The sequence below is a fragment of the Rana temporaria genome, chromosome 8 (genome assembly GCF_905171775.1).
Source record: "Rana temporaria chromosome 8, aRanTem1.1, whole genome shotgun sequence".
Classification (NCBI taxonomy): Eukaryota; Metazoa; Chordata; class Amphibia; order Anura; family Ranidae; genus Rana; species Rana temporaria.
Genome location: NC_053496.1, coordinates 31,995,797 through 32,022,680, shown reverse-complemented (window position 1 = coordinate 32,022,680; position 26,884 = coordinate 31,995,797). Strand labels below are relative to the sequence as shown.

General features: G+C 44.2%; 2 protein-coding genes across 4 annotated transcripts in view; both read left to right on the top strand.

The window, feature by feature from the left end:
• Positions 1-6,489, top strand: part of LOC120946801 (pancreatic lipase-related protein 2-like) — a 56,592-nt gene extending 50,103 nt beyond the window's left edge. For all 3 annotated transcript variants that reach the window (XM_040361507.1, XM_040361506.1, XM_040361508.1), the window contains exon 13: positions 6,277-6,489. In XM_040361507.1, the coding sequence (XP_040217441.1) occupies positions 6,277-6,358 (82 nt within the window). In that variant the 3' untranslated portion in view covers positions 6,359-6,489. The remainder of the gene's footprint in view (positions 1-6,276) is intronic.
• Positions 6,490-16,267: 9,778 nt separating this feature from the next.
• LOC120910377 (pancreatic lipase-related protein 2-like) overlaps positions 16,268-26,884 on the top strand; it is a 30,508-nt gene continuing 19,891 nt past the window's right edge. Inside the window, exons 1-3 of the mRNA XM_040322137.1 lie at positions 16,268-16,271; positions 16,316-16,470; positions 25,553-25,678. Coding sequence (XP_040178071.1) covers positions 16,268-16,271; positions 16,316-16,470; positions 25,553-25,678 — 285 coding nt within the window. The remainder of the gene's footprint in view (positions 16,272-16,315; positions 16,471-25,552; positions 25,679-26,884) is intronic.

The following is a 26,884-nucleotide window of genomic DNA, read 5'->3' as shown; positions in this document are numbered from 1 at the left end:
CCTTATAATGAAGGGGGCCAAAAGGAACAAAAAAGCCTCCAATGTAAAGCTCATGGAGCCTCCTTAGAACAAAATGTATCTACATATCTTAATTCTATTACAAAACTCAAAACCGCTTAGAAACTGATTGGCTACAATGCACAGCTGCACATGATTTTTCACTCCAGTTTTAGTAAATGAACCCCAGACTAACGTCTTAATTTTTTGCTTAAAAAATTTACATCTCCAATGCTTGTGTTGAAGAAATGGTTTCCAAGGGCCACAAACTGAAGGTTTTATCACTAATTCCTCCTTAATTTTCCACCTCTATCCTTCCTGTGTCATCACACAAATTGGCAGATCTCCCAGCGATGAGCTCTGAACCTTCAGGGTCCATCCAAACTGCTGTAATCTCTGGACAGTCAAAGTCGTGTTGTCCATCAGAGCCTGCACCAATTGTTCCCTCAACCAAAGGTCATCTAGGTATCAGTGGGGATCCCACAAGAATGCAAAAGGGCTAAAACTGTCTTCGCCATTTTAGGGAACATCTGAAGCCTCGTACACACGACCGAGAAACTCGACGGGCGAAACACATCGTTTTCCTCGTCGAGTTCCTTGTTAGGCTGTCGAGGAACTCGACAAGCCAATTTTCTCCATTCCCGTCAAGGAAATAGAGAACATGCTCTCTTTTTGGCTCGTCGAGTTTCTCGACAGTTTCCTCGACGAAAATGTACACACGACCGGTTTCCTCGGCAAAAAAATATCTCCCAGCAAGTTTCTTGCTGTTTTTTGCCGAGAAACTTGGTCGTGTGTACCAGGCTTGAGGTACAGAAGAGTAGGACCAAGAATTGATTGAGTAGGTGGCCCACAGCAAAGTAAAGGGTAATACGCTGGAAAGTTGGGAACATGTAGGTACACAGGCTTGATGTCCACAAAAGTCAGACGGTTTCCTTATGCAGGGAGACAAAGATAGACCAAGTGGATTCCCTGTAGGATTTCTAGACTAGACTGAAGACATTCAGATTTTGAGATCCACATTGGGGTGGATGGCCCTACATCGTAGAAACCATGGGCCAGATTCACAAAAGAGATACGACGGCGTATCACCTGATACGCCGTCGTATCTCTGAGATACGATTGTCGTATCTATGCGCCTGTTTCATAGAATCAGGTTACGCATAGATAGCCCTAAGATCCGACAGGTCTGTGTTACACCGTCGGATCTTAGGCTGCAATTCTAGGCCGGCCGCTAGGTGGCGATTCCATTGCGGTCGGCGTAGAATATGCAAATGACTAGTTACGCTGATTCACGAACGTCCGCTTTGCCCGTCGATCTAAATTTACGTTGTTTCCGTAGAAATGCGTCGCGTAAAACTAAGCATGCCCTCTGGGGGGGTCTAACCAATATTAAGTATGGCCGTCGTTCCCGCGTCAAATTTTTAAATTTCACGTTGTTTGCGTAAGTCGTCTGTGAATGGCGCTGGACGCCATTTACGTTAATGTCGAAACCAATGACGTCCTTGCGACGTCATTTAGCGCAATGCACGTCGGGACATTTTTGGGACGGAGCATGCGCAGTACGTTCGGCGTGGGAACGCGCCTAATTTAAATGGTCCCCGCCCCATTTGAATTAGGCCGACTTGCGCCGGGCAGATTTACGCTACGCCGCCGCAAGTTTACAGGTAAGTGCTTTGTGAATCAGGCACTTACGCTGTAAACTTGCGGCGGTGTAACGTAAATTGGATACGTTACCCCGCCGCAGCGTAACGTATTTCTATTTGAATCTGGCCCCATGTTACTACAGAATGATTTCTATGTTCAGAGGATCCAAAAAGGCTTGATTGAGATCTGCTCATTTGTTTTATGACAAAGGAAGAATGGAGGTGAGAAATTGGGAGAAGGGAGGGAGTGAAACTCCACTTTATAGCCTATGGAAACCTGAATCCAAGCATTTGAGATCCATTTACTGTAAGCCAAAAGGAAAAAAAGTATTTAGGAATTGCTGTGCCCTTTAATGGGTGAGAAAGAAATAACGATTGGCATGACCCCACCCACTATTCAAAAATTCGGAATAAACATTTTTTATTTTTAGATTTCTAATGGAAGTAAGACATTAATACAATGTATACAATTCTAAGTAACAAAGGGTCTGAACCAGTCATTCTCATTCAGGATTCCCTGAAACCCTAGGGTTTCTCCAGAGTAGCAGTCGCCAACCAGTGGTCCATGAGGAAATTTTGGTGGTCCCCATGGGTTCTGCCGCAAATCAACATTGTGATGGATGCATACTAGACATGTGCACTGCCAAAAAATTCATTTTTTTCCTTTATGTTATTTTCGTTTTTTTTTTTTTTTTTTTCGTTTCATTCATTTTTTATATTTTTTCGTAAATTCGTAAATTTCGGAACATTTTTTTTTTTCGTTTTTTTGCTTTTTTCGTAAATTCGGAACATTTTCGGATTTCCGAAAAAGCAAAAAACGGAAAAAAACGAACGAAACGAAAAAGACGAATGAAACGGAAAAAAAAAAAGTTTCGGAAATTTACAAATTTTCGAAATTTCCAATTTTCGAATTTTTGACATTTCGAATTATTCAATTTTCGAAATTTCGAATTTCGAATCTTTCAATTTTCGAATTTTTCAATTTTCCAATTTTCGAAATTTCGTATTTTCGAAATTTCGTATTTCGAATTTTTCAGTTTTCGAATTTTTTAATTTTTGAATTTCGAAATACGAAAATTCGGAAATACGAAAATATTCGGAAATACGAGAATTCGGAAATACGAAATTTAAAAATTTCGAAAATTTAAAAATTTCAAAAATTTAAAAATTTCGAAAACTTAAAAATTTGAAAATCGAAATTCCGAAAATTTAAAAATTTGAAAATCGAAATTTCGAAAATTTAAAAATTCGAAAATCGAAATTTCGAAAATTTAAAATTTCGAAATTTGAAACATTTTTAAATTTTCGAAATTTCGAATTTTCGAATTTTTCACTTTTCCAATTTCAAATTTTTAATTTTTCTATTTTCGAATTTTCGAAATTCGTAAATACGAAAATTCGTAAATACGAAAATTCGAAAATTGAAACATTTTTTTCAATTTTCGATTTTTTCAATTTTCGAATTTCGAATTTTTCAATTTTCGAAATTCGGAAAATTGAAAAATTCGAAAATTGAAAAATTTCGAAATTTCTGAAAAATTTGAAATTGGAAAAGTGAAAAATTCGAAAATTCGAATTTTTCGATTTTCGAATTTTCCAATATTCGAAATTTCGATTTTCGAATTTTTCAATTTTCGAGATTTCGATTTTCGAATTTTTCGAATTTCGAATTTTCGTATTTACGAATTTCGAAAATTGAAAAATTCGAAAATTGAAAAAATCGAAGTTCGAAAATTGAATTTTTTTTCAAATTTCGCATTTTTCAATTTTCTTCAAATTTGGAAAATTGAAAAATTCGAAAATCGAAATTTCGAAAATTGAAAAATTCGAAAATCGAAATTTCGAAAATAGAAAAATTCGAAAATCGAAATTTCGAAAATTGAAAAATTCGAAAATCGAAATTTCGAAAATTGAAAAATTCGAAAATCGAAAAATTCGAATTTTAGAATTTTTCACTTTTCCAATTTTTCAATTTTTCCGAATTTCGAAAATTGAAAAATTCGAAATTTGAAACATGGCACTGCTAACCAGTTGTACTTTTAAATGGTTTAAATATGTATACAATCACAAACATGTATGTATTTACTAATAAATGTCACCAAAGCCACTAATGATAACAAATTCTAAATAATCCATATATGTGTAACATAAATGTTAAAAAACAGTCCTAATGATTTATCCAGAAAATCTTTGTATAGAATTCCACCATTGAATCCCGCCACCAAGTATCACACAGCCTCTTTCTGGATCTTAAAAGGCCCCAAATTATAAGTGGTCTGTAAGAATTCAGAGGTGTGTAAACCTTGCAGTAACGAAACATCCAACTATATGGAACCACAGGGCACACATACATTAAATTCAGATATCTTCTTTTGCTCCCAGGATGACAGTCCAGCAAAATAAGCAAATAGCAGCCTCCATTGAATTTATTAAAAAGAATCAATGCATATTTACTCACAATCTCTGCGGCAAAACAGGAACATCAAACTGTATGTGGTAGCGCTGGTTCTGGCTCCAGCATGCGAAATGACAACAGCACAGGCTCCACCTGACGTACGTTTCATCCAAAATAGTTTAAATAACAATCTGAGCCTGTGAGCGCCGCCTCCTCCTCATCCAAGCTACCACCATTAACAGCCAATATAAAAAAAATAGTGATTGCTAATTCTCCTTAATAATAAAAGTCACCCTTGTATATAGTATGTTTATAAAACATTAATACTAATGGGACTAAAAAATGTAATACTGATTTCTTGTGAAAAAACAAAAAACAAATTAATACTGTAAAACCCATTTAGCCCCATCTAGTGGTCAAGATTTAATATTACTCCTAGGTGACAAATATCATTCTATATAAGCTTGGATGCAGTGGCTTAATTTATTACAATCTACTTAAATGGTTAAAAAACATATATCATATAATTAAAAACAATATAAAATTACGTTCAACTATTGTTGAATCTATTCAAATCCCATTCATTATTTAATCCATAGGGAGTGTAGGACTTTAGATCAAAAACCCATCTTGTTTCCAAACAAGATAACCCCTTGGAACCTATTATTCCCACTCTAGTGTGATTCATATGTATAGCAAAGGGCATAATGTTTCGAAAGGCTATGGCCCGGTAGCCTTTTTGATGTTAGCTATGTGCTCACCTATTCTTTTCTGCATTGTCCATGTGGTTCTCCCAACCTGTTGCTTACCACATGGGCACCACAGTAGGTAAACCGAATAGATGGTGGAGCAGGTTATTAGTTGTTTTATTTCATAAGACTTTTTAGTAGTTTTTAGTTTTGAATGTAAATATTTTCATTTTCTTTGCTGTTTCTACCCACACATCTTCTACAAGGGAAAAAAAACTCTCAGGTCACCAAACATGCAAATTTTATGTGGTCTTTCAACTATATTAGGGCCAACAGGGTGGCATTCTGATCACCACTGTAAGAGGCATTTTCCAACTGTTCCCCTATAAATGTATTTCTTGCAGGAGTTCCCTGAGACCTGGAAATGATTTGAAAGGTCCCTCTTGGGTAAAAAGGTCGAGAAAGGCTGATCTAAACCTTTTGTCACACAGATCCATTGTTGTAAAGTTACAGAGTAAGACTCACTTCCCTTTTGAGTTAGGTTTGAGCCGGCGCGATGGACTGTTTGCCCAGTTTTGTGATTACAAATATGCTAAATGATATTATACAAACTTATCTGAGGTCTTGTTTGCTGGGACCTGGAATTAATGGGGAGCACAAGTATTTTGTATTTTTTTTTCTTTTTTTTGTTGCATATTTTGCTCATGGGGGGCTGATCTGCTTCCTTGATCTTCTTCCTCTGTGGCCAAAGATCACCTCATTTACGTGTTACGTTTATAAAAAACAATAAAAAAGTTAACCTTTAAAAAAAAAAAAAACGATCACCTCATTGCGAGAAAACATGGGGCAAGGTGGAATCTCCCTATTCCAAGATGGTCACATGTTTGATGATGTCACCTGATTTCCCCGTTAACCCAGCATGGAACATATTGGTCTCTAAATGTATGCTAGTGTAATATTAAAGTGGATCCATTAATAACTTTATAAGTCTGTATAAATGAATTCCAGATGTCGCAATATACAGCAACAGCATACTTTTTCAGAAAACCTCCACTTTTATCAGTAAAAAGCTCCCTTGATCTCAAGTCAGCGACTTTGCCTAGGGCCGAGGTGATGTCATCACTCTGCTGCAGGCAGGAAAAAGTATTTTCTCAATCTCTTCTCCACCAGTGATCAGACTACAACATTGTAATATTGTAGCAAATCATAAGGTGAGAGGCTGCAGCGGTGGCTGATCTGTTTTAGGCATTTGTGTACACCTTGCAGCTTTTTGTCAAAACCAGTGGTGATGAATCAAACTGCATAGTTGTGATGGCTAGATGGGATCATAAGTGGTGTCAAATCACCATTTAGATTTGACTTAAACCTTTACAGAACATGTCTGCCCCTTTTATCTATACAATGCTCCTTGAACACACATTGGCTTCACAAGCCTGTGTTCCATGTCATTAGAGATCTGTGTTTGGCACTCTGAGAATTGGAGAGGACATGGGATATTTTCATATATTTCTTTGAGTTTTGTGAATACAGTTGTTTTTTTTGTCCCCTATAGATCATCATTTTGTGCTGCTGGGACAGTTCTGAATAATGTCACACAGATCCTGAGCCCCTGTGGAGATCTGGATGCCCACTAGCTGGACCCTCTTAACCACCATCTAGAGGACTAAAGGGAGAACTGCAAAAAATATACAGTATCTATGTAAAAAAAAAAACGTATATCTTTGTATTCCTTCAAAACATATTAAATCATTTTATTTTCAGCTCAGTCAGTCTTGTTCCATGAAATCTGTCATTATGTTATATTATGTATAGCATGTTGCATACTGCAGATGCTACTTTTTACCCCACACACTGTATCATTTACTAAGAAGAGTAATTTGCCTAAAATGTTAAGCATAATAGACAGAAATTTTCCATACACCACATCCCCATATGAATAGAGAACAATAATGACAATTAGCCAGATTCAGATACAAGAGTGTATCTGTCGGCGGGCATAACGTATCTCAGATACATTACGCCGCCGTAAATTAGGGCGCAAGTTCTGTATTCAGAAAGAACTTGCGCCCTAAGTTACGGCGGCGTAGCGTATGTGGTCCGGCGTAAGCCCGCCTAATTCAAATGTGAATGATGTGGGCGTGTTTTACTTAAATTTAGTGTGACCCCACGTATTTGAAGTTTTTTACGAACGGCGCATGCGCCGTTCGTGAAAGAATTCCAGTGCGCATGCGTCGGATAGAATGCCTAAGATACGTCGGCTCAATGCCTGTGACGTGAACGTAACTTACGCACAGCCCTATTCGCATACGACTTACGCAAACGACGTAAAAAGATAGGCCTGTTCCGAGGTCGATACCTTGCATGGGCTGCGCCACCTAGGGAGCAGCATTATCTTTATGCCGGCGTATCTCTTCCGTAAACGGTGTAACTAATTGCGACGGGCGTACGTACGTTCGTGAATCGGCGTATCTTGCTCATTTGCATATTCGACGCGGAAAACAACGGAAGCGCCACCTAGCGGCCAGCGTAAATTTGCACCCTAAGATACGCCGGCGTAGGAGACTTACGCCGCTCGTATCTTAGCCTAATTTAAGCGTATCTGGTTTCCAGAATACGCTTAAATTTACGACGGCGTAGATTCAGAGTTACGACGGCGTATCTACTGATACACCGGCGTAACACTACCTGAATCCAGCTAAATATATTGCAATGGGATTTTTAGGATTTCACAAATACAACTAACAAATATGTAAAATTACCTTAACCATAACCACATGCCGACCAGCGCACAATATACGTCAGCACAATGGCTCGGCTGGGCAAATGGGCGTACAGGTACGTCCCCTTTAAATTGCGACATTGTGGGCACGTGCCCGCCGCATGCTTTGTGACCGTGCCCGCAGCACCCGATGTCCGCTGGTGTCCCGCGATCGTGTCACAGAGCGGCAGAACGGGGTGATGCCTATGTAAACAAGGCATTTTCCTGTTCTGCCTAGTGACAGGACAGTGATCTACTGCTACCTGTCATCAAGAGAAGTGATCACTGTCGTGTCACTGGTAGCCCATCCCCCCCACAGTTAGAATCACTCCCTAGGACACACTTAATCACTTCAGCGCCCCCTAGTGTTTAATCCCTTCCCTGCCAGTGTCATTTACACCAGGGGTCGTCAACCTCTGGGCCGCGGATCGGTGCCGGTCCGTGGCTTATTGTCAAGCGGGCCGCCATAGGAGCAGGAGGTGAGCTGTCACGGACCGCGGTATAGTTAGCAGCCCATGTGTTCTGTGTGTATTCTGTCTGTATTCAGCCTATTAGCAAGGCAGATTGTGACAGAGCGAGAGCTGCTAAACATATATTAACAAACGGCAATTACCTGCTTATTATTATGAAGAGTCTCTCATAAAAACGATAATAGTCTCTCACGAACTGCAGCAGTCCCGCCCCCTGCTTTGCTAATAGGCTGACATCGGCGGCCGCTCGGGAGAAATGGCAGAATACACACAGGACACACGGGCTACTAACTATACCGCGGTCCGTGACAGGGCTCACCTCCTGCTGAAGCATGCGAGAATAGGCTGCAGGGAAGGCAGAGATTAAAATGGACACTTTGCAGGGAGGACTGTGGTTGGAGGGGGGAAAGGGGGCATGACTGCAGGAACTGTGATGGGGGCAGGGCCAGATTAAGAACATCATGGGCCTGGTGCTGAGGATTTTGGTGGGGCCTTTTAGGCTGCATTCACACCTCCGCGACAAGTAACGCCGCGTACGCGGCGTATTTTGCCGCAAATAGTGTAACTTTTTTTTTACAAATCCTTCCTATTGCTTTGTATGGCCGAACGCCAATGCCGCCTGAAAAAAAGGGTCCGCGACTTTTTTTCATGCCGCAGGTGTACGGCGTCTATGAGATGTGAACCATCTCATAGACAGCAATGGGAATTCTCCCCTCCAGCGGCACGAGCGGCCGGCGTCAGGCGTTTTGTCGCAGAGGTGTGAATGGGGTGTAATAAATAATAAATAAATGCGTGGGAATGACATGAACGCAGCCCAGCCAAGGCAAGTGACCAAAGGCACAGAACCCAGAAGGAAGACCGGGTGAAGATGGAAGTGCCCGGGCCCCGCCTGATTCAGCGCAGCACTGGAGGGCTCAGTCTGAAAATTGAAGTGTACACTAATGTGCTAATATGCTGTGCATACTTGTACATTGTGGCATAACCTACCCCAGGGCCTCTAAAAAGTAGTAATGTCAGGAAAGTTTACTACCGCTTTATTATCACAGGATCCCAGGAGCCTCTCATGGGGCCCCTACTGACCCAGTGGCCCTAGGGCAGTGCCTAAGTGCACAGTTGCCAACATTTAAAAAATATTTTCAGGGACACTTTTTTATATAAGTGCTATATTTAGAGTAGCTGAGATCCCCGATGTTCCTCTATACATCATAGTAGTAATCACAAAATTAAATGAGTACTAATAATGGGGCAGAACAAATATGAGAACTGATATTTCCTTTAGTTGAACTAACAAAAGTGTGTCCATTCTAGAGCTGATAACATTAAGGATATTCAGTATAATTTTAAAGAACTGTTTTTGTGGGTAAGCGACATAGGGGAGGAGTATGGACGGTATATAAGTGGGAAGTATGTGCAGGTGAGGGAGAGGAATGTGGAGGGTCTAACAGTGGGCACTATGTACAGGAGAGGAGTACAAAGGGTACGGAAAAAAGCACTATGTACAGGAGAGGAGTGTGAAGGGTATGACAATGGGCAGTATGTACAGGAAGAGTGAGAGGGTATGACAGAGGGTAGTACGTCAGTACGTGTGGAGGGTATGATGGGGCAGTATGTACAGGAGAGGAGTGTGGAGGGTATGACAGTGGGCAGTATGTACAGGAGAGGAATGTAGACGGTATGATAGTGGGCTCTATGTATAGGAGAGGAGTGTGGAGGGTATGACAGTGAACACTATGTATAGGAGAGGAGTGTGGAGGGTATGACAGTGGGCACTATGTATAGGAGAGGAGTTTGGAGGGTATGACATTGAGCAGTATGTACAGGAGAGGAGTGTGGAGGGTGCGACAGTGGGCACTAAGTACAGGAGAGGAGTGTGAAGGGTATGACAGTGGGCGCTATGTATAGGAGAGGAGTGTGGAGGGTATGACAGTGGGCACTATGTACAGGAGAGGAGTGTGTAGGGTATGACAGTGGGTACTATGTATAGGAGAGAAGTGTGGAGAGTATGACAGTGGGCACTATGTACAGGAGAGGAGTGTGGAGGGTATGACAGTGGGCACTATGTACAGGAGAGAAGTGTGGAGAGTATGACAGTGGGCACTATGTACAGGAGAGGAGTGTGGAGAGTATGACAGTGAGCACTATGTACAGGAGTGGAAGGATATTTAGGGACTGAGAAGTGGTTAAGCGGGTCATACATGGATTGAAATTACACCAATTATGCAGAGACCAGCCATAGTCAATCTATGTATGGGCTAGCTGGTTTTACACAAGTCAATCTATTAATCAACTTGAGTACAACCAGCCTGTTTTTTTTTTCTTAAAACAATCAGTGCTGCCAGCTAAAGTTAGCAACACTGATCATTGTACTCACTGGCAGAACACAATAACACTGCAGGAGTGATTCCCCCATCCACAGGTCAGCAGGTGAGAGGGTGTGTGGGGACAGGCTGGGGAGAGATAGTAGTCAGTGGATGGGTAGGCACTGGTAGTATCAGAGCCAGATACACACAGATTACATACGCCACGATCGTTAGAGCGAGAACAATAATTCTAGTACTAGACCTCCTCTGTAACTCTAAACATGTAACCTAAAAAAATGTAAAGCATCGCTTAGGATACCCAAAAAAATTGTGCTAACTTAACTAACTGTTTTTTTTAATGAATGAAACATTTTTTTCCAAAAAAACATGTTTGAAAAATTGCTGCGCAAATACCGTGCTAGAGCTGCACAATTAATCGTTAAAAAAATCGTGATCTCGATTCAACCCCCCTGACGATCTTCAATGCAGAGTTTGCTGATTCTTTCATATAACAAGTGGAGAGACTTTCAGCTGTCAAAAGAAAATATCTGGGCAGTCTGCCAAGTTTTTAACAGGAAACATTGTAACTGACACTTCCTTCTTAGATCAAAGGGATACACTTCTGTGTGTAAAGAACAAATCTGGGCAGTCTGCGAAGTTTGTAAACAAAATGAAACATTGTAACTAACATTGTAACTAAATTTAACCACTTAAAGTCCAACACTTGTTTCTTAAAGCGGGAGTTCACCCAATTAGTTTTTTTTTCTCTTTTCCCCTTAGATGCATGCTCGTTTTGTCTAGGGGAATCGGCTAGTTGTTTTAAAATATGAGCTGTACTTACCGTTTACGAGATGCATCTTCTCCGCCACTTCCGGGTATGGGTCTTCGGGAGCGGGCGTTCCTTCTTGATTGACAGTCTTCCGAGAGGCTTCCGACGGTCGCATCCATCGCGTCACTCGTAGCCGAAAGAAGCCGAACGTCGGTGCGGCTCTATACTGCGCACCGACGTTCGGCTTCTTTAGGAAAATCGTGACGCGATGGATGCGACCGTCGGAAGCCTCTCGGAAGACTGTCAATCAAGAAGGAACACCCAGTCCCGCAGCCCATACCCGGAAGCGGCGGAGAAGATGCATCTCGTAAACGGTAAGTACGGCTCATATTTTAAAACAACTAGCCGATTCCCCTAGACAAAACGATCTAGGGGGAAAATGTGTTCTCTATGGGTGAACCTCCGCTTTAAGTTAAAAAGCAATATTATTTGCTAGAAAATTACTTGGAACTGCCAAACATTATATATATTTTAGCAGAGACTCTAGGGAATACAATGGCTATTGCTGCAATATGTTATGTCACACTGCATTTTCCCACTTCAATGAATAATAAAAACCATAAAAACAAAACAGTGAAGTTAGCCCATTTTTTTTTTTTTGTTTGTTTTAATGTGAAAGATGATGTTACGCCGCAACAATCGTGAGAGACTCGTGATCTATCTTCTAAGCAAAAAAATTGTAATTCTCATTTTAGCCAGAATCGTGCAGCTCTGTACCCTGCAACATAAAAAGTGCAAAGACCACAATAGAGTAATTTTCTAGCAAAAAACAAATGATTTTTACATGTAGTAGAGAAGTGTCAGAATTGTCCTGGGTGGCAAGGGGTTAATTACCATGAGTAATATACAAATAATTATTATAAGCACTGTGATCCTATCAGTCTGCTGTAGTGTGTCAGCTTGTATTTATATTGGCCGCTCTGAATGTAGCTTCTGACAGGCTGTGCAAGCAGGCCCGTATCTCCGGAACCATAAATGATAGCCGTCCCATATTTTCACCAGTTGTCGGGTAGCTCTTCCCATGCCTACCCCCAAATGTGGGGTTTCTGTGACCTCTGGTCATCGAGCTACAACCCCCCAAATTCGATCTTAAAAAAAAAAAAAAATCTTAAAAAAAAAAAAATTTTTTTTTTTTTTTTGGGCAAATGGGCCTATCTTGAGAAAGGGGCCTGGAGCTGCAGCTCCATCAGCCCCATTGTTAATCCGGCCCTGTGAAGGTGCAGGAATTGGGGAGATCTGAGGTGTGAAGGTGCAGGAATTGGGGAGATCTGAGGTGTGAAGGTGCAGGAATTGGGGAGATCTGAGGTGTGAAGGTGCAGGAATTGGGGTGATCTGAGGTGTGAAGGTGCAGGAATTGGGGAGATCTGAGGTGTGAAGGTGCAGGAATTGGGGTGATCTGATGTGTGAAGGTGCAGGAATTGGGGAGATCTGAGGTGTGAAGGTGCAGGAATTGGGGAGATCTGAGGTGTGAAGGTGCAGGAATTGGGGAGATCTGAGGTGTGAAGGTGCAGGAATTGGGGAGATCTGAGGTGTGAAGGTGCAGGAATTGGGGTGATCTGAGGTGTGAAGGTGCAGGAATTGGGGAGATCTGAGGTGTGAAGGTGCAGGAATTGGGGAGATCTGAGGTGTGAAGGTGCAGGAATTGGGGAGATCTGAGGTGTGAAGGTGCAGGAATTGGGGAGATCTGAGGTGTGAAGGTGCAGGAATTGGGGAGATCTGAGGTGTGAAGGTGCAGGAATTGGGGTGATCTGAGGTGTGAAGGTGCAGGAATTGGGGAGATCTGAGGTGTGAAGGTGCAGGAATTGGGGAGATCTGAGGTGTGAAGGTGCAGAAATTGGGGAGATCTGAGGTGTGAAGGTGCAGGAATTGGGGTGATCTAAGGCGTTCGGAAACCCCCGGAAAGGCCCGAGGACAGTTCGGCTGACCCTGGCAAACCTCTGAAAGGCTCGTGAATGGAGTGTTTCCGAGTCAACAGAACTGTCCACGGGCCTATCCAGACGTTTCCGAGGCTCTCCGGCCTTTATTACAGGAAAAGTTTCTCACTGTATTACTGCACAGATCCTGAAGACATACACAGATACCCCCAAGATTCAAATAATAATACACATGACTTGTTTTAAGATAATATTTACTTATCCTGAAGTTCAGCCTCTAAAAGATATTAGTATGATATGTGTCTTCTCTCCCTGTGAGTTTCGTCCTGTGTAACACAATGGCATCACTCTTCTTGTACACAGAGCATCCAGTCCAGCCAGTTTGTAGAATCCGGGAGGTTTGGCGTTTACTCCTCCTCCCACGTGATTGGGGAAGAAGCTGTTTGCGCTTCTCAGGTGTCAGATGGGAGGTTGGGGGGGGGGGGGGCACCTTGTCTTGGCAGTTAGTAAAACTGAAGCCTGGCACAGTACTGTCTCCTGGCTATAATGACATCACACTGCAGAAAAAACGTCTGAAGCCAAAAACAGCCGCTGTAAAAACATCCAGTGTGCATGAGACCTAAAAGAGAGGGGCTAGCACTGACATTATTTAAACATTTCTACAAATAGCGGCAGGAGCGGGGGGCAGAGACGGCTCACACATACACAGGAGCTGACAGGCAGGAAGGGAAGGGGGAGGGGAGCAGAGCAGCGGATGATGGAGGCACATAAACTGACCACGGTAATCGGGACTCAGAATCCCTGATTACCGTGGTCAGTACACAGATGAGGACACAGGAACTGATATGATCAACCAGTTTTGTTTACACCTTAAGCCTCTTCCACACGATCGGATTTCCATCGGACAAATCCATGGAATTTTGTGCTAAGGGCATTGGTCGTGAACTTGTTCTGCATACAGATGGCAGAACGTTTTCAGCCAACATACACGAAACAACGTATTTTTTTCAGCTCATTAGCGCTAATGTTGTGCTATGGTTCGCATTGGTTCGGAGCATGCGTGTTTGTACTTTTGCTTTTATTTCTACGGACTTGTGTACACACGATCGGATAATCCGACGGCACTCATTTGTTGTGGGAAAATTTGAAAGCATGCTATAAAACATTTGTTGGCAGAAATTCCGACAACAATTGTCCGATGGAACGTATAAACGGTCAGATTTTCCGACAAAACACTACCATCACACATTTGTTGTCGGAAAATCCGATCGTGTGTACGAGGCTTTAGAGAGGGCCAGATTAGACAGAACAAGAACTGTGCTGTTTATTCTGCTATAAGGGAATAGGATGTCTCTCTCTTTTTTTTTTTTAGGGTTGCGACCACTTTAAGGCCGCGTACACACGATCTGTCAAAACCGATGAAAACGGACTGAAGGACCGTTTCATCGGTCCAAACCGATCGTGTGTGGGCCCCATCAGTCAGTTATCCTTCGGTCAAAAAAAAAAAGAGAACTTGCTTTAAAATTTAACCGATGGACGCCTAACCGATAGGTAAAAACCGATCGTTAGTATGCAAAAGCATCAGAATCAAGTCGACGCATTCTTGGAAGCATTGAACTTCGTTTTTTTCAGCACGTCGTTGTGTTTTACGTCACCGCGTTCTGACCCGATCGGTTCATTAACCGATGGTGTGTAGGCACATCAGACCATCAGTCAGCTTCATCTGTTAACCAATGCCAATGGTCCTTCGGACGGTTCTGATCGGATGGACTGATTGCGTGTACGCGGCCTAAGTGCCCATTCACACCTGAGCGTTTTGTCGCCTGAAGCGGGACGCTCCAAAACGCTAGAGGGAAAAAAAATACATTATTCTCTATGGAGATGGTTCACATCTTCACTCCAAAACGCCTGACGCCGAACGCCTGAACCTCAAACAAGTTCCGGACCCTTTATTTTCACGCGAATGGGGCAGTTTGGGCGTTTTTGAGCAGTTGTATTTCCCATAGAAAGTAATGGAAACGCTTGATTCAAGCGACTAGCGCGACAACGAGCGTTTGCTACGGGCGTTTTGACGCTTTAATCAATAGAACATTTCACCCAGGCAGAAGATAAAAAAAATCTACCAACATAGCAACAAGTGATGAAAAGATGATAATTTTTTCTATTGGCTAAAAGTACAAAAACGTCGGACGACGCTGTATGCAAACGCGCAAATACACATTGTAACGGTCACCACCGTTTACGACCTTCCATCCCATCCAAGACAGCTTATCGACACTCCAACCAACAGGACCCGATCCATCCCATTTGCCAGAATAACCGAGACTCACACAGCTCTGGTACTGGTTTCAAATGTCAGACAACTTTAATGGTTCACTCTTAGATTTTATACAGTTTTCAAGGCACATGAACAATCAAACTCCCCACCCACACATCACACCGTGGGGGGCTTCAATCACATTCTTTGAGCTAATTACTAAACATTCTAGACATGTCGGCGCCGGCCTATAATTATCATGATCTAATTATTGCACATTCCTTCATTAACAGCATAACAAACAAAACACCATCACACACAATGATCTCTTCAATCCACATCCCTAGACAGTCGTTCTGTCTTCGCATACAGCTTGACCGAAAGGTATTCACACCTCTGAGCATCAATAGGCTTAAAGCAGTGTTATCACACAATGAAAGGTCTTCCGGGAGCCTGACTCAACTAGCATGTCACTAGTCAGGGCTAATCATGGAATGAGTCACTTTTGACTGGTTGGGTCACAATTAACCAACATCTTGCAGTATCTCAAAATCCTGCAATATGAACTATCAGTGATGTCCCCTGTCCTGTAATTTAGGACTTAATTTCTCAGTCACCCTATGGTCCTAGACATAAGACTCCTTGGTGACGCCGGTACAGGAGTACCCCTCATCCTTACAAAATTTCTGGGTGTCACTCGTTACACACATAAATACGCGCGAAAAAACGCCGGAAAAAAACGACCAAATAAGTTACGCTCAGGTGTGAATGCAGCCTAAGTCGCACATATTTGAAAGGTTATCATTGCAAAACATGGGGCACGACTTGTCATGCGACTTTGGTGTCCAATGGCAAGTCGCACAAGTGATGATGGGACCCCCTTCACGCTTGTGCAACTTGTTTTGCAACTTAAGATCAGTGGGAGGAGTGCTGTGTCTGTGTCCCTCCCCCATGACTGACGGCTACGACATGATAGTGGCTACACACATCTCCTTTTTTTTATTATTATCTTGTGTATTACTGTTAGTGACATGTAAGAAGACCCTAAAAATGAAATGGGTAAGCCCTCTATATAGAGCTGATTGTCCCCTGTGTCCTCCCAGGTGCAGAAAACTGCTATGGCAATCTTGGCTGTTTCTACGATGACAATCCATGGTCCGGTACCCCACAGAGGAAGGTCATCCCTCTACCCTGGAGCCCCAAAAAGATTAATTCCCGATTCTTCCTCCACACCAGGGACAATCCCCAACTATACCAGGTGAGTCACAGTCTAAATTCCCACTGCTTATCAATATAATGTCCTCATCACAGTCACACACTATTATTATTGTACATTTCTATAGCTCAGCCTCATTCCACAGAGCTGTACAGAGAACACTGAGGGCCACATTCAGGTAGGGAGCGCGTATTTGTGTGCGGGCGTAGCGTATCCTATTTACGCTACGCCAGGGCCGCTGATAGAAATCATGGGGCCCCGTACAGCCTACCTGATGGGGCCCCCTTCAGCCCCACCCCTGGTCCCTCCTTTAGCCCCACCCCTGGCCCCGCCTTGAAACTTTCTCTGCAGCACACTACGGGATTGGCGGCATTGGGTGGCACTCTGCAGGCAGCACATGTGTTATGGAATATAACGCATGTGCTACCTGCAGACAGTGGCACCCATGCCACCAATGCCATATTGTGCTGCAGACAGTGCCACCCAATGCCGCAAATGGCATAATGCTATTGGCAGCATGGGTGGCACTGTCTCTGCATGCAGAAAATGCGTTATGGCATTAGCGTCATGGGTGGCACTGTCTGCAGCACATTACGGCATTGTCTCTGCTGGGAGCACATGCGTTATGGGCCATAACGCATGTGCTACCTGCAGACAGTGCCACCCATGCAGCCAATGCCATATTGTGCTGCAGACAGTGCCACCCATGGCGCTTATGCCATAACGCATGTGCTACCTGCTGACAGTGCCATCCATGCCGCCAATGCCATATTGTGCTGCAGACAGGCAGCCCATGCGTTATGGCATCAGCGTCATGGGTGACACTGTCAGCAGCACAATATGGCATTGGCAGCGTGGGTGGCACTGTCTGCAGGTAGCATATGCATTATGGCCCAAAACGCATGTGCTACCTGCAGACAGTGCCACCCATGTCGCCAATGCCATAATGTATAGATGCTGCTGCAGTAGATCTTGAATCCAACCCCCCCCCCCCCCCCCCCAAGCAAGCACACACCTGTTAGCTGAGTCACTTCCTCCCTAATCCTGCAGCCATCATCCATGCTCCCATCTCTTAGACCCCTTTCACACTGGGGCGTTTTTCGGGCGTTTTTTAGGCGCTTTGGCGTTTAAAAAAAGCCTGTAAAGCGCCTGAAAGAAGCCTCATCTGCAATCCCAATGTGAAAGCCCAAGTGCTTTCAGAGGCCTTTCACACTGCCAGCGCCCGAAAAACGCTGGTAAAGCGCTGCTAAGACCCCTTTCACACTGAGGCGCTTTTCAGGCGCTTTGGCGTTAAAAAAAGCTTCCTCAATGGGAAGGGGGCTTTAGGAGCGGTGTATTAACCGCTCCTAAAGCGCTGCAAAGAAGCTGCATGCAGGACTTTTTTTGACGCCCTGCCAGCTCAGCGCCTCAGTGTGAAAGCACTCAGGCTTTCACATTGGGATTGCAGATGCAGCTTCTTTCAGGCGCTTTTTTTAACGCTAAGACCACTTTCACACTGGGGTGTTTTTCAGGCGCTTTAGTGTGAAAGCACTCGAGCTTTCACATTGGGATTGCAGATGCAGCTTCTTTCAGGCGTTTTACAGGCGCTTTTTTTAACGCTAAAGCGCTTGAAAAATGCCCCAGTGTGAAAGGGCCCTTAGAACCGACTTGCCCTGCCCCTCTGCCACCGAGGGACACAGAGCAGAGAGACAGGCGGAGGGGAAGACCGCAGCTCCGGCGGCTCCGTATTTCCCGTCGCACTGTGGTTGGGCGTATAGCGGTCATGTGCGGAGGCGGGACTTCTAGACGATCCCAGACAGGCCAACCCCACGCCGCACATGACCCCCATACGCCCAATCACAGGGCACCGGACACCAAACATGGCGGGTGAGATCGGGGACACAGAAAATGAAAATTAGGAGGAGGCACGGAATGTCACCCCCCTAAAGGTTGCGCCTGGGGCCCTGTTTTCTGGGACTCTAGTCTAGTCTAGTAAATTTTTAACATTACATTCAGCCGAGTTGTCCTACTGACAATCGGCTGTTTTTTTTCGTACATACCGTATTTTACCGCTGCTTCCGGGTATGTCTTCTGCGGGACTGGGGGTTCATAGCTGATTGAAAGGCTTCCAACCGTCGCATACAGCGCATCATGAGTTGCCGAAAGAAGCCGAACGTCGGTGCGGCTCTATACGGCGCCTGTGCACCGACGTTTGGCTTCTTTTGGCAACTCGTGACGCGCTGTATGCGACGGTCGGAAGCCTGTCAATCAGATAGGAACGCCCAGTCCCGCAGAAGACATACCTGGAAGCGGCGGTAAAATACGGTATGTACGAAAAAAAAAAAAAAAACAGCCGATTGTCATTAGGACAACTTGGCTGAATGTAATGTTAAAAATTTACTAGATTTACTAGACTAAAAAAAAAAAAAACAGCCGATTCCTTTTCCTTTTTGTCATTACTTTCAGCTACAGTGGGGTAGCCAGGCCTGAAATAATAATTGGAGTGAGCCTGCAGACAGTAGATCTTGCCCCCCCCCCCCCCCCCAAACAAGTACATTCATACCTGTTATCCTGATTCCTGGCCCCAGGACAGAGTCACTTCCTCCTGTAGTAGTAGCGCTGGCTGTATTCACAAAGCACTTGCTCCGTAAGTTGCGGCGGCGTAGCGTAAATAGGCCGGCGTAAGCTCGCATAATTCAAATGTGGAAGATGTGGGCGTGTTTTATGTAAATTTATTGTGACCCCCACGTAAATTACGCTTTTTCCGAACGGCGCATGTGCCGTCCGTGAAAGTATCCCAGTGCGCATGCTCCAAATGACGCCGCAAAGACTCATTGGTTTCGACGTGAACGTAACTTACGCCCAGCCCCATTCACGGGCGACTGAGGCCCCGTACACACGACCGGATCTGTCCGTTGGGATTTATCCGCGGATCAGTTCCAGCAGACAAATCCGGTCGTGTGTACGGCCTAGCGGACATTTTTCGGCGGACATTTGTCCAGCCGGCCGTTTTCAAGCGGATAAAAATTTCTTAGCATGCTAAGAAATCTATCCGCTGGAAACCTGTCCGTCGGACTTATCCGGTCGTCTGTACAGACTCACCAGATAAGTCAGACCAATCCCCATCCCTCGCATGCGTCGAAGTGATTCGACGAATGCCTGGAAGTATTTACCTTCCAGGGTCGCGCACGTCGCCGCGTCATCAACGCGGAGACGGCGCGGCCACGTCACCGCGTATGTTTTCCGCTGGGATTTTGATGTGATGGTGTGTACAGCCATCAGATCAAAATCCGGAGCAGAAATGTCCGAGTGAAACGGTCTGGCGGACCGTTTTCATCGGATATCCGCTCGTGTGTACAGGGCCTTACGCAAACGACGTAAAATGTGAAAAATTTGACGCGGTCCCGACGTCCATACTTAACATTGGCTGCGCCTCCTATAGCAGGGGTAACTATACGCCGGAAAAACCCTAACGTAAACTACGTAAAAAAATGCGCCGGGCAAACGTACATTTCTGAATCGGCGTATCTACCGAATTTGCATATTCGGCGCGTAATTATACGGAAGCGCAAACTAGCGGCCAGCGTAAAATTGCAACTAAGATACGACGGCGTAAGAGACTTACGCCGGTCGGATCTTAGTCAAATCGATGTGTAACTGATTCTAAGAATCAGGCGCATAGATACGACGCCGCACACTCAGAGATACGACGGCGTATCTGGAGATTCGCCGTCGTATCTCCTACCTGAATCTGGCCCTGAGACAATTAAGTCAATTCTCTCCAGAGGAGCTTACACTCTAACGTCTTCACAATAACTTATTATTATCATATAATTTTATAGCTCTGACATATTCCGCAGTGCTGTACAGAGATCACTGATGTGAATGGCTCATTGTATATTTATATCGCTCTGGCTAATTCTGCAGTGTTCTTTCAGAAAAAAACAAGAAATTATTTTGTTTGCTTTTTATCGTTGCTTGTATTTTGTGTGTTTATAAATTGGTATTTTGTATCATTTTTAAACCCTGTTTATTACAGGATGCTCCTATGACTCCTAGGTTTGAAGACAGAAAAAAAAATGAACGGTGCACAATCAATAAAATACATAAACAGAATACAATGGGGTTAATTTTTACTAAAATAGAAGCATGCAAAATCTGGTGCAGTTCTGCATAGAAACCAATCAGCTTCCAGGTTTTTTGTCAAAGCTTAATGGAACAAGCTGAAGTTAGAAGCTGATTGGCTACCGTGCCCAGGTGCACCAGATTTTGCAGTCTCTAGTTTTAGTAAATCAACACCAATGCCTTATGTGAGCATACAGTATGTTATGTATGTGTTGTAATTTAAATTGGCCACTAGATGTCACTAGCTGCCTGTATTTTTCCTCTATAACTATGATAATATTTTACCCATCACACAATGTATAATGTTTTTGGAGGTATTTTTCAGACAAGTCAAATACTGGTATATTTCAACCATCAGCAATTGCTGGCGCATTGCTGGCGGTTTTAACCCTTTCTCGGCCGCTAGCGGGGGTTTAAAGCGCCCCGCTATTGGCCGAAATGCACCAAAAATCCGCCCATAACGTCGGCGGTAAAAATAGCTGCATTTTACCGGAAATGGCCGGCTCAGTGTGAAAGGGGTCTAAATTGCGGGCAGTATAGCTGCGCTGTCCCATGGATTTCAATGGGCAGCAGTGGTGGAGGAGCGGTAAACACACCACTCCTTCACAGCTCCAAAGATGCGGCTAGCAGGACTTTTTTTACCGTCCTGCTAGCCCAACGCTCCAGTGTGAAAGCCCTCAGGCTTTCACACTGGAGACAATGGAGCAGCTGTTTGAAGGCAGATTGCAGGCGCTATTTTTAACGCTATAGCACCTGCAATACGCCCTCAGTGTGAAAGAGGTCTAAAGCCATCATGATGTTCCCACCTCCAAACTTCACTGTTGGTATGGGGGTGCTTTTTTTTAGGGTGATGTGCATTGCCATTTAACCTCAAAACATGATGGGCTAGATTCAGGTAGGGGCGCGCAAAGTTACGGCATTGCAGCGTATCGTATTTACGCTACACCGCCGCAACTTACAGGAGCAAGTGCAGTGTTCACAAAGCACTTGCTCCGTAAGTTGCGGTGACGTAGCGTAAATGGGGCCGGCGTAAGCGTGCGTAATTCAAATGTGGAAGGGGGGGCGTGTTTTATGATAATCTATGATGACCTGACATGATTGACGTGCGCCGTCCGTGTACATATCCCAGTGTGCATTGCTCCCAAGTACGCCGCAACGACGTATTGGTTTCGACGTGAACGTAAATTACGTCCAGCCCTATTCGCGAACGACTTACGCAAACGACGTAAAAATTTCAAATTTCGAAGTGGGAACGACGTCCATACTTAACATTGGCTGCGCCTCCTAATAGCAGGAGTAACCTTACACGGAAAAAGCCTAACGTAAACGACGTAAAAAAATTGCGCCGGGCGTACGTACGTTTGTGAATCGGCGTATCTAGGTAATTTGCATATTCTACACCGAAAACAACGGAAGCGCCCCTAGCGGCCAGCGTAAAAATGCACACAATTATACGCCGCCGCATTCAAGTTACGTCGGCGGAGGAAGCCTATTTTTTCTACGTATGTGCCTTGGAGAATCGGCGTAAAGATACGCCGGCGCAGATTTGAAATTACGGCGGCGTATCTGGAGATACGCCGCCGTAACTGCTACCTGAATCTAGCCCGATGTGTATAATGGCATCCAAAGAGTTCAATTTTGGTTTCATCTGACCAGACTATTCTCCCAGTATTTCACAGGCTTGTCTAAATATTGTGTGGCAAACTTTGACTGAGCTTCAATATGCTTTTTCTTCAGCAATGGAGTCTTGCATGGTGAGCCTGCATACAGGCCATGGCGGTTGAATGCATTACTTATTGTTTTCTTTGAAACAATTGTACCTGTTAACTCCAGGTCTTTCTGAAGTTCTCCACAAGTGGTCCTTGGCTCTTGGACAACTCTTCTGATATTTCTTTTCACTCCTCTGTCAGAAATCTTGTGAGGAGCCCCTGGTCGTGGCCAGTTTATTGTAAAATGATATTCTATCCACTTCCGGATTATGGCCCCAACAGTGCTCACTGGAACTTTCAGAAGTATATGATAGCCAATCAGCTTGTTCAGTTAAAGTGGTTCTAAAGGCTGAAGGATTTTTTACCTTCATGCATTCTATGCATGAAGGTAAAAAAACGTATGTATGTTGCAACCCTTCTACTTACCTGAGCTCCCTCTTGTTCCAGCAATGTGCACAAGATCATCAGCTCTCCGGGGATCCTCCCTCTTCATTGGCTGAGAGAGTAGTGGGAGCCATTGGCGCCCGCTGCTGTCAGTCACAGCCAATGAGGAGAGAGGGGGCTAGCCACGGTTCCATGTCTGAATGGACAGCAGCTGTTTGGGAGCATGACTGCTTGGGTGCCTCTATTAAATTCTGCTTGCTCTGGGGGCACTTGACTGTCAGTCACCAACTCACTGCATTGCCCCCCACCCCAAGCTCACTGGAGCGATGGGGAGCGGCTGTGAAGGGGTTCTCGGCAGCTCATTGAGAGGCTGAGCCAGGTGTCGGTCCAGGGTTGTAGGCGGATCCCGACCATACTGTCGCAAACTTGCCCCAGCCTGGACCGCCTCCGTGACATCAGCTGACAGCAGGCTTTAGCCCACTGTCTGCTGAAAACGGGTGATTCACAGGAGAAGTACAGCCAAATGAGCTTTGGCTGTACTTTTCGTTTAACCACTTGCCACTCAGGTCAGTTCTGACATTTATCTTCTACATGTAAAAATCATATTTAATTTGCTAGAAAATTACACAGAACCCCCAAACATTATACATGTTTTTTTTTAGCAGAGACCCTAGAGAATAAGATAGAGGTCGTTGCCACTCTTAATCTTGCATGATATTTGCACAGCAATTTTTCAAACGCTTTTGTTTCTTTGGAAGTTAGCCCAATTATTTTGTATAATGTGAAAGATGATGTTACGCCGAGTAAATAGATACCTAACATGTCACACTTCAAAATTGCAATCTTCAGTACTTAAAAATCCCCATAGGCGATGCTTAAATTCTTTGTTACACTTTGAGTAACAGAGGAGGTTTAGTGCTGTAAATATTGCTCTCGCTCTAACATTCGCAGCGATACCTCACATTTGTGGTTTGAATGCCATTTACATATGATGGCGTGCTTTTGCGAGCGAGCTTTAAAAGATTTTTATACTTTTATTTTTCTATTTTGACACTATGGGCCAGATTCTCAAAAGAGTTACGCCGGTGTATCTACTGATACACCGGCGTAATTCGAAATTCCTGCCGGCGAATCATTGTTTTGTATTCACAAAACAAGATACGCCGGAATTAGGCTAGGATCCGACTGGTGTAAGTCACTTACACTGTTGGATCCTAAATGCAATACTACGCTGGCCGCTAGGTGGCGTTTACGTTCAGGTCTCATTTGTTTATGCAAATGAGCCTGATATGCCGATTCCCGAACGAATTTGCGTTGCGTACTCGTCGCATACGTCGTTTCCGTAAGCGTAAGGTTACCCCTGCTATATGAGGGGTAACCTTACGCCAGTCCGCCGTATGCCATGTTAAGTATGGCGTCGGGTCCGCGTCGGCTTTTTCCGTTGGTTACGTCGTTCTTGAATACGACTTTACGTCAATGACGCTCACGTCGGCGTCATTGACGTTTTCCGTTGTGAGCTGGAGCATGTGCACTGGGCTATTTTTCAGCCCGGCGCACGCGCAGTTCAATCGGCGCGGGGGCGCGCTTAATTTGAATACAAGCCGCCCCCTTTGAATTACGCGGCGATACGCCGGGCCATTTACACTACGCCGCCGCAAATTACGGAGCAAGTGCTTGGAGAATACGGCACTTGCTCCAGTAAGTTGCGGTGGCGTAGTGTAAATGGCTTACACTACGCCAACGCCGGATCTTGGAGAATCTGGCCCTTTCTTTTTACATTTTTTTTGATCACTTTTATTCCTATTACAAGGAATGTAAACATCCCTTGTAATAGGTCTAGTGCCTGACAGGTCCTCTTTACAGTGAAATCTGGGGTCAATGAGACCCCAGATTTCACCACTAGGCTGGGAAGCCGAAAAATCCCCCCCACCCAAAAAAAAAAAGATCTTAGCTTCCAAGCCAAGGGGGCAACATCTGGCATGCCGGAAATTTCTTTGGTCAGCATTCAGGGCCGGTCGGTGGCTTGATTGTTCTTATAGGCGGTAAGAGGGGGGGTGTCCCCTCTCGCCCCCTATAAGAACAATCAAGCCACTATGATCATTCTAAGTCTGCATTCACACCTGAGCGTCGGTCGTTTTTTTCGGCGTTTTTTCCCGGCGTTTTGTCATGCTTATTTGCGCATTTGCATACAGCGTTGTCCGACGTTTTTGTACTTTGACGTTTTTTATTTTAGCCAATAGGAAAAATGATCATCTTTTCATCACTTGTTGCTATGTTGGTAGATTTTTTTAATCTTCTGCATGGGCGACAAGTTCTATTGATTAAAGCGACCAAACGCCCGTAGCAAACGCCCGTTGTCGCGCAAGTTGCTTGAATCGAGCGTTTCCATTTCTTTCTATGGGAAATGGAAACGCTCAAATACGCCCAAACCGCCCGATACGCGCGACAAAAAAGGGTCCGGGACTTGTTTGAGCTTCAGGCGATCGTCGTTTCAGCGTTCGGCGTTGAGATGTGAACAGTCTCCATAGAGACAAATGTAATTTCGACCCTCCGGCGTATTGTAGCGTCGCGCTTCAGGCGTTAAAACGCCTAGGTGTGAATGAAGCCTTATGGTGAAGGGAATCGCTGGCTCTAAAAGACAATATCTGAATGATGCCTGTAGCGGTAAGCGGTTAAACTTTGACAATAAAACCTGGAAGCTGATTGGTTTATATGCAGAGCTGCACCAGATATTGCACTTTGCAGTTTTAGTAAATTAATTCCACACTGCACAGAGCAAACTAAATATCACCCAGATATGTCTTACATCTAATTTATCTTGAAATTATTATTTACATTTAAATGGTGATTTGATTTTTGAAGACATTTAGCATAGCAAAAGAAGAGAAAGTCCAATCTGAATGTGTTTTTTCATTATTTTCTTCCAGGAAATCAGCTCTAGGGATATCATGAGCATTAAGAATTCTGTCTTCCGATCAGGACGGAAGACGATCTTCATAGTGCATGGTCTGGCCGACAAAGCGGAGGATAACTGGGTGTCTGAAATGATCCTGGTGAGTTTCTGGGTAATTCCTGAATCTTCAATGTTGACGGGCAGAGAGATACAAGACAGCATTGCCCAATGATTCCTGGTATGTGCCCCTCATCCCATCCGATCTCTCTGTGCCTCCTTTTGCCCCTATAGTCCTCCTTTCAGTGAAAATGTAATATTTCCTTAAAAGGAAGTGACATTTGATACCAATTTTTTTTCATAAGGCCTCTAAATCAATTCACTAGTTCATTTTAAATGCTGAAAATATATAAAGAACAATTCATTGATACAAAGTGTCAGCCTGTTATGGAGGAAGGGGTAGCAGGCTCAAAACTCCCCCCCTCCCCACACTTCCCTTTCTTGGTCAGCTAGTCTTCATACTCTGATTTTTGCTTCAAATTTTTGGGAAGCCCCACATTATTTTGTTTTTGGCATGATGTACTCACATAAATTCCATACCGGTTCCTAAGAGTCATCTTCGGATTTCTCGGGGACACCATGCCATTGTTTAGGTTAGTTGGTCTGTTTTTTTTTGGGGTGGGGTTCCCCTTTAAATCCCATAACAGCCCTTATCAAGGGTAAGGGTTCTGGCAGGAATTTTGAGGGAAGGGCTTTTTTTTTTTGTTTTTTTTTGCTGTTCTGGTTGTGACATTTTAGAAAGAAAAAAAATATTTGCTGGTCATTTTAATTTTCCCATCATCTGTTTTTTTGTTAAATACAATTGGCATAGGGAACCCCATCACCCCCAAAGGATGGTGGCATCAAAATGCCACTGAGATGCTGTATGCAACAACACATCCTATAGTCCCTAGTCCATTTTAGAAGTCAGTAAGAGTGGGTGGCTACATTCCTACATATACAGAGCCTGTTCATACCCCCTTGAAACTTTGTACAGAACAGGGGTCTCCAAACTTGTTAACCAAAGGGCCAATTTACTGTCCTTCAGGCTTAAGACCCCTTTCACACTGAGCCGCCCATAGCGTCAGCGGTAAAATGCCGCTATTTTTACCGCCGGCAGATTTGCAGCGCATTTCAGCCACTAGCGGGGCGCATTTAACCCCCCGCTAGCGGCCGAGAAAGGGTAATAGCCGCACTGTCCCATTGATTTCAATGGGCAGCAGCGGTGGAGGAGCGGTATACACACCGCTCCTTCACCGCTCCAAAGATGCAGCTAGCAGGACTTTTTTTTACTGTCCTGCTAGCGCAACGCTCCAGTGTGAAAGCCCTC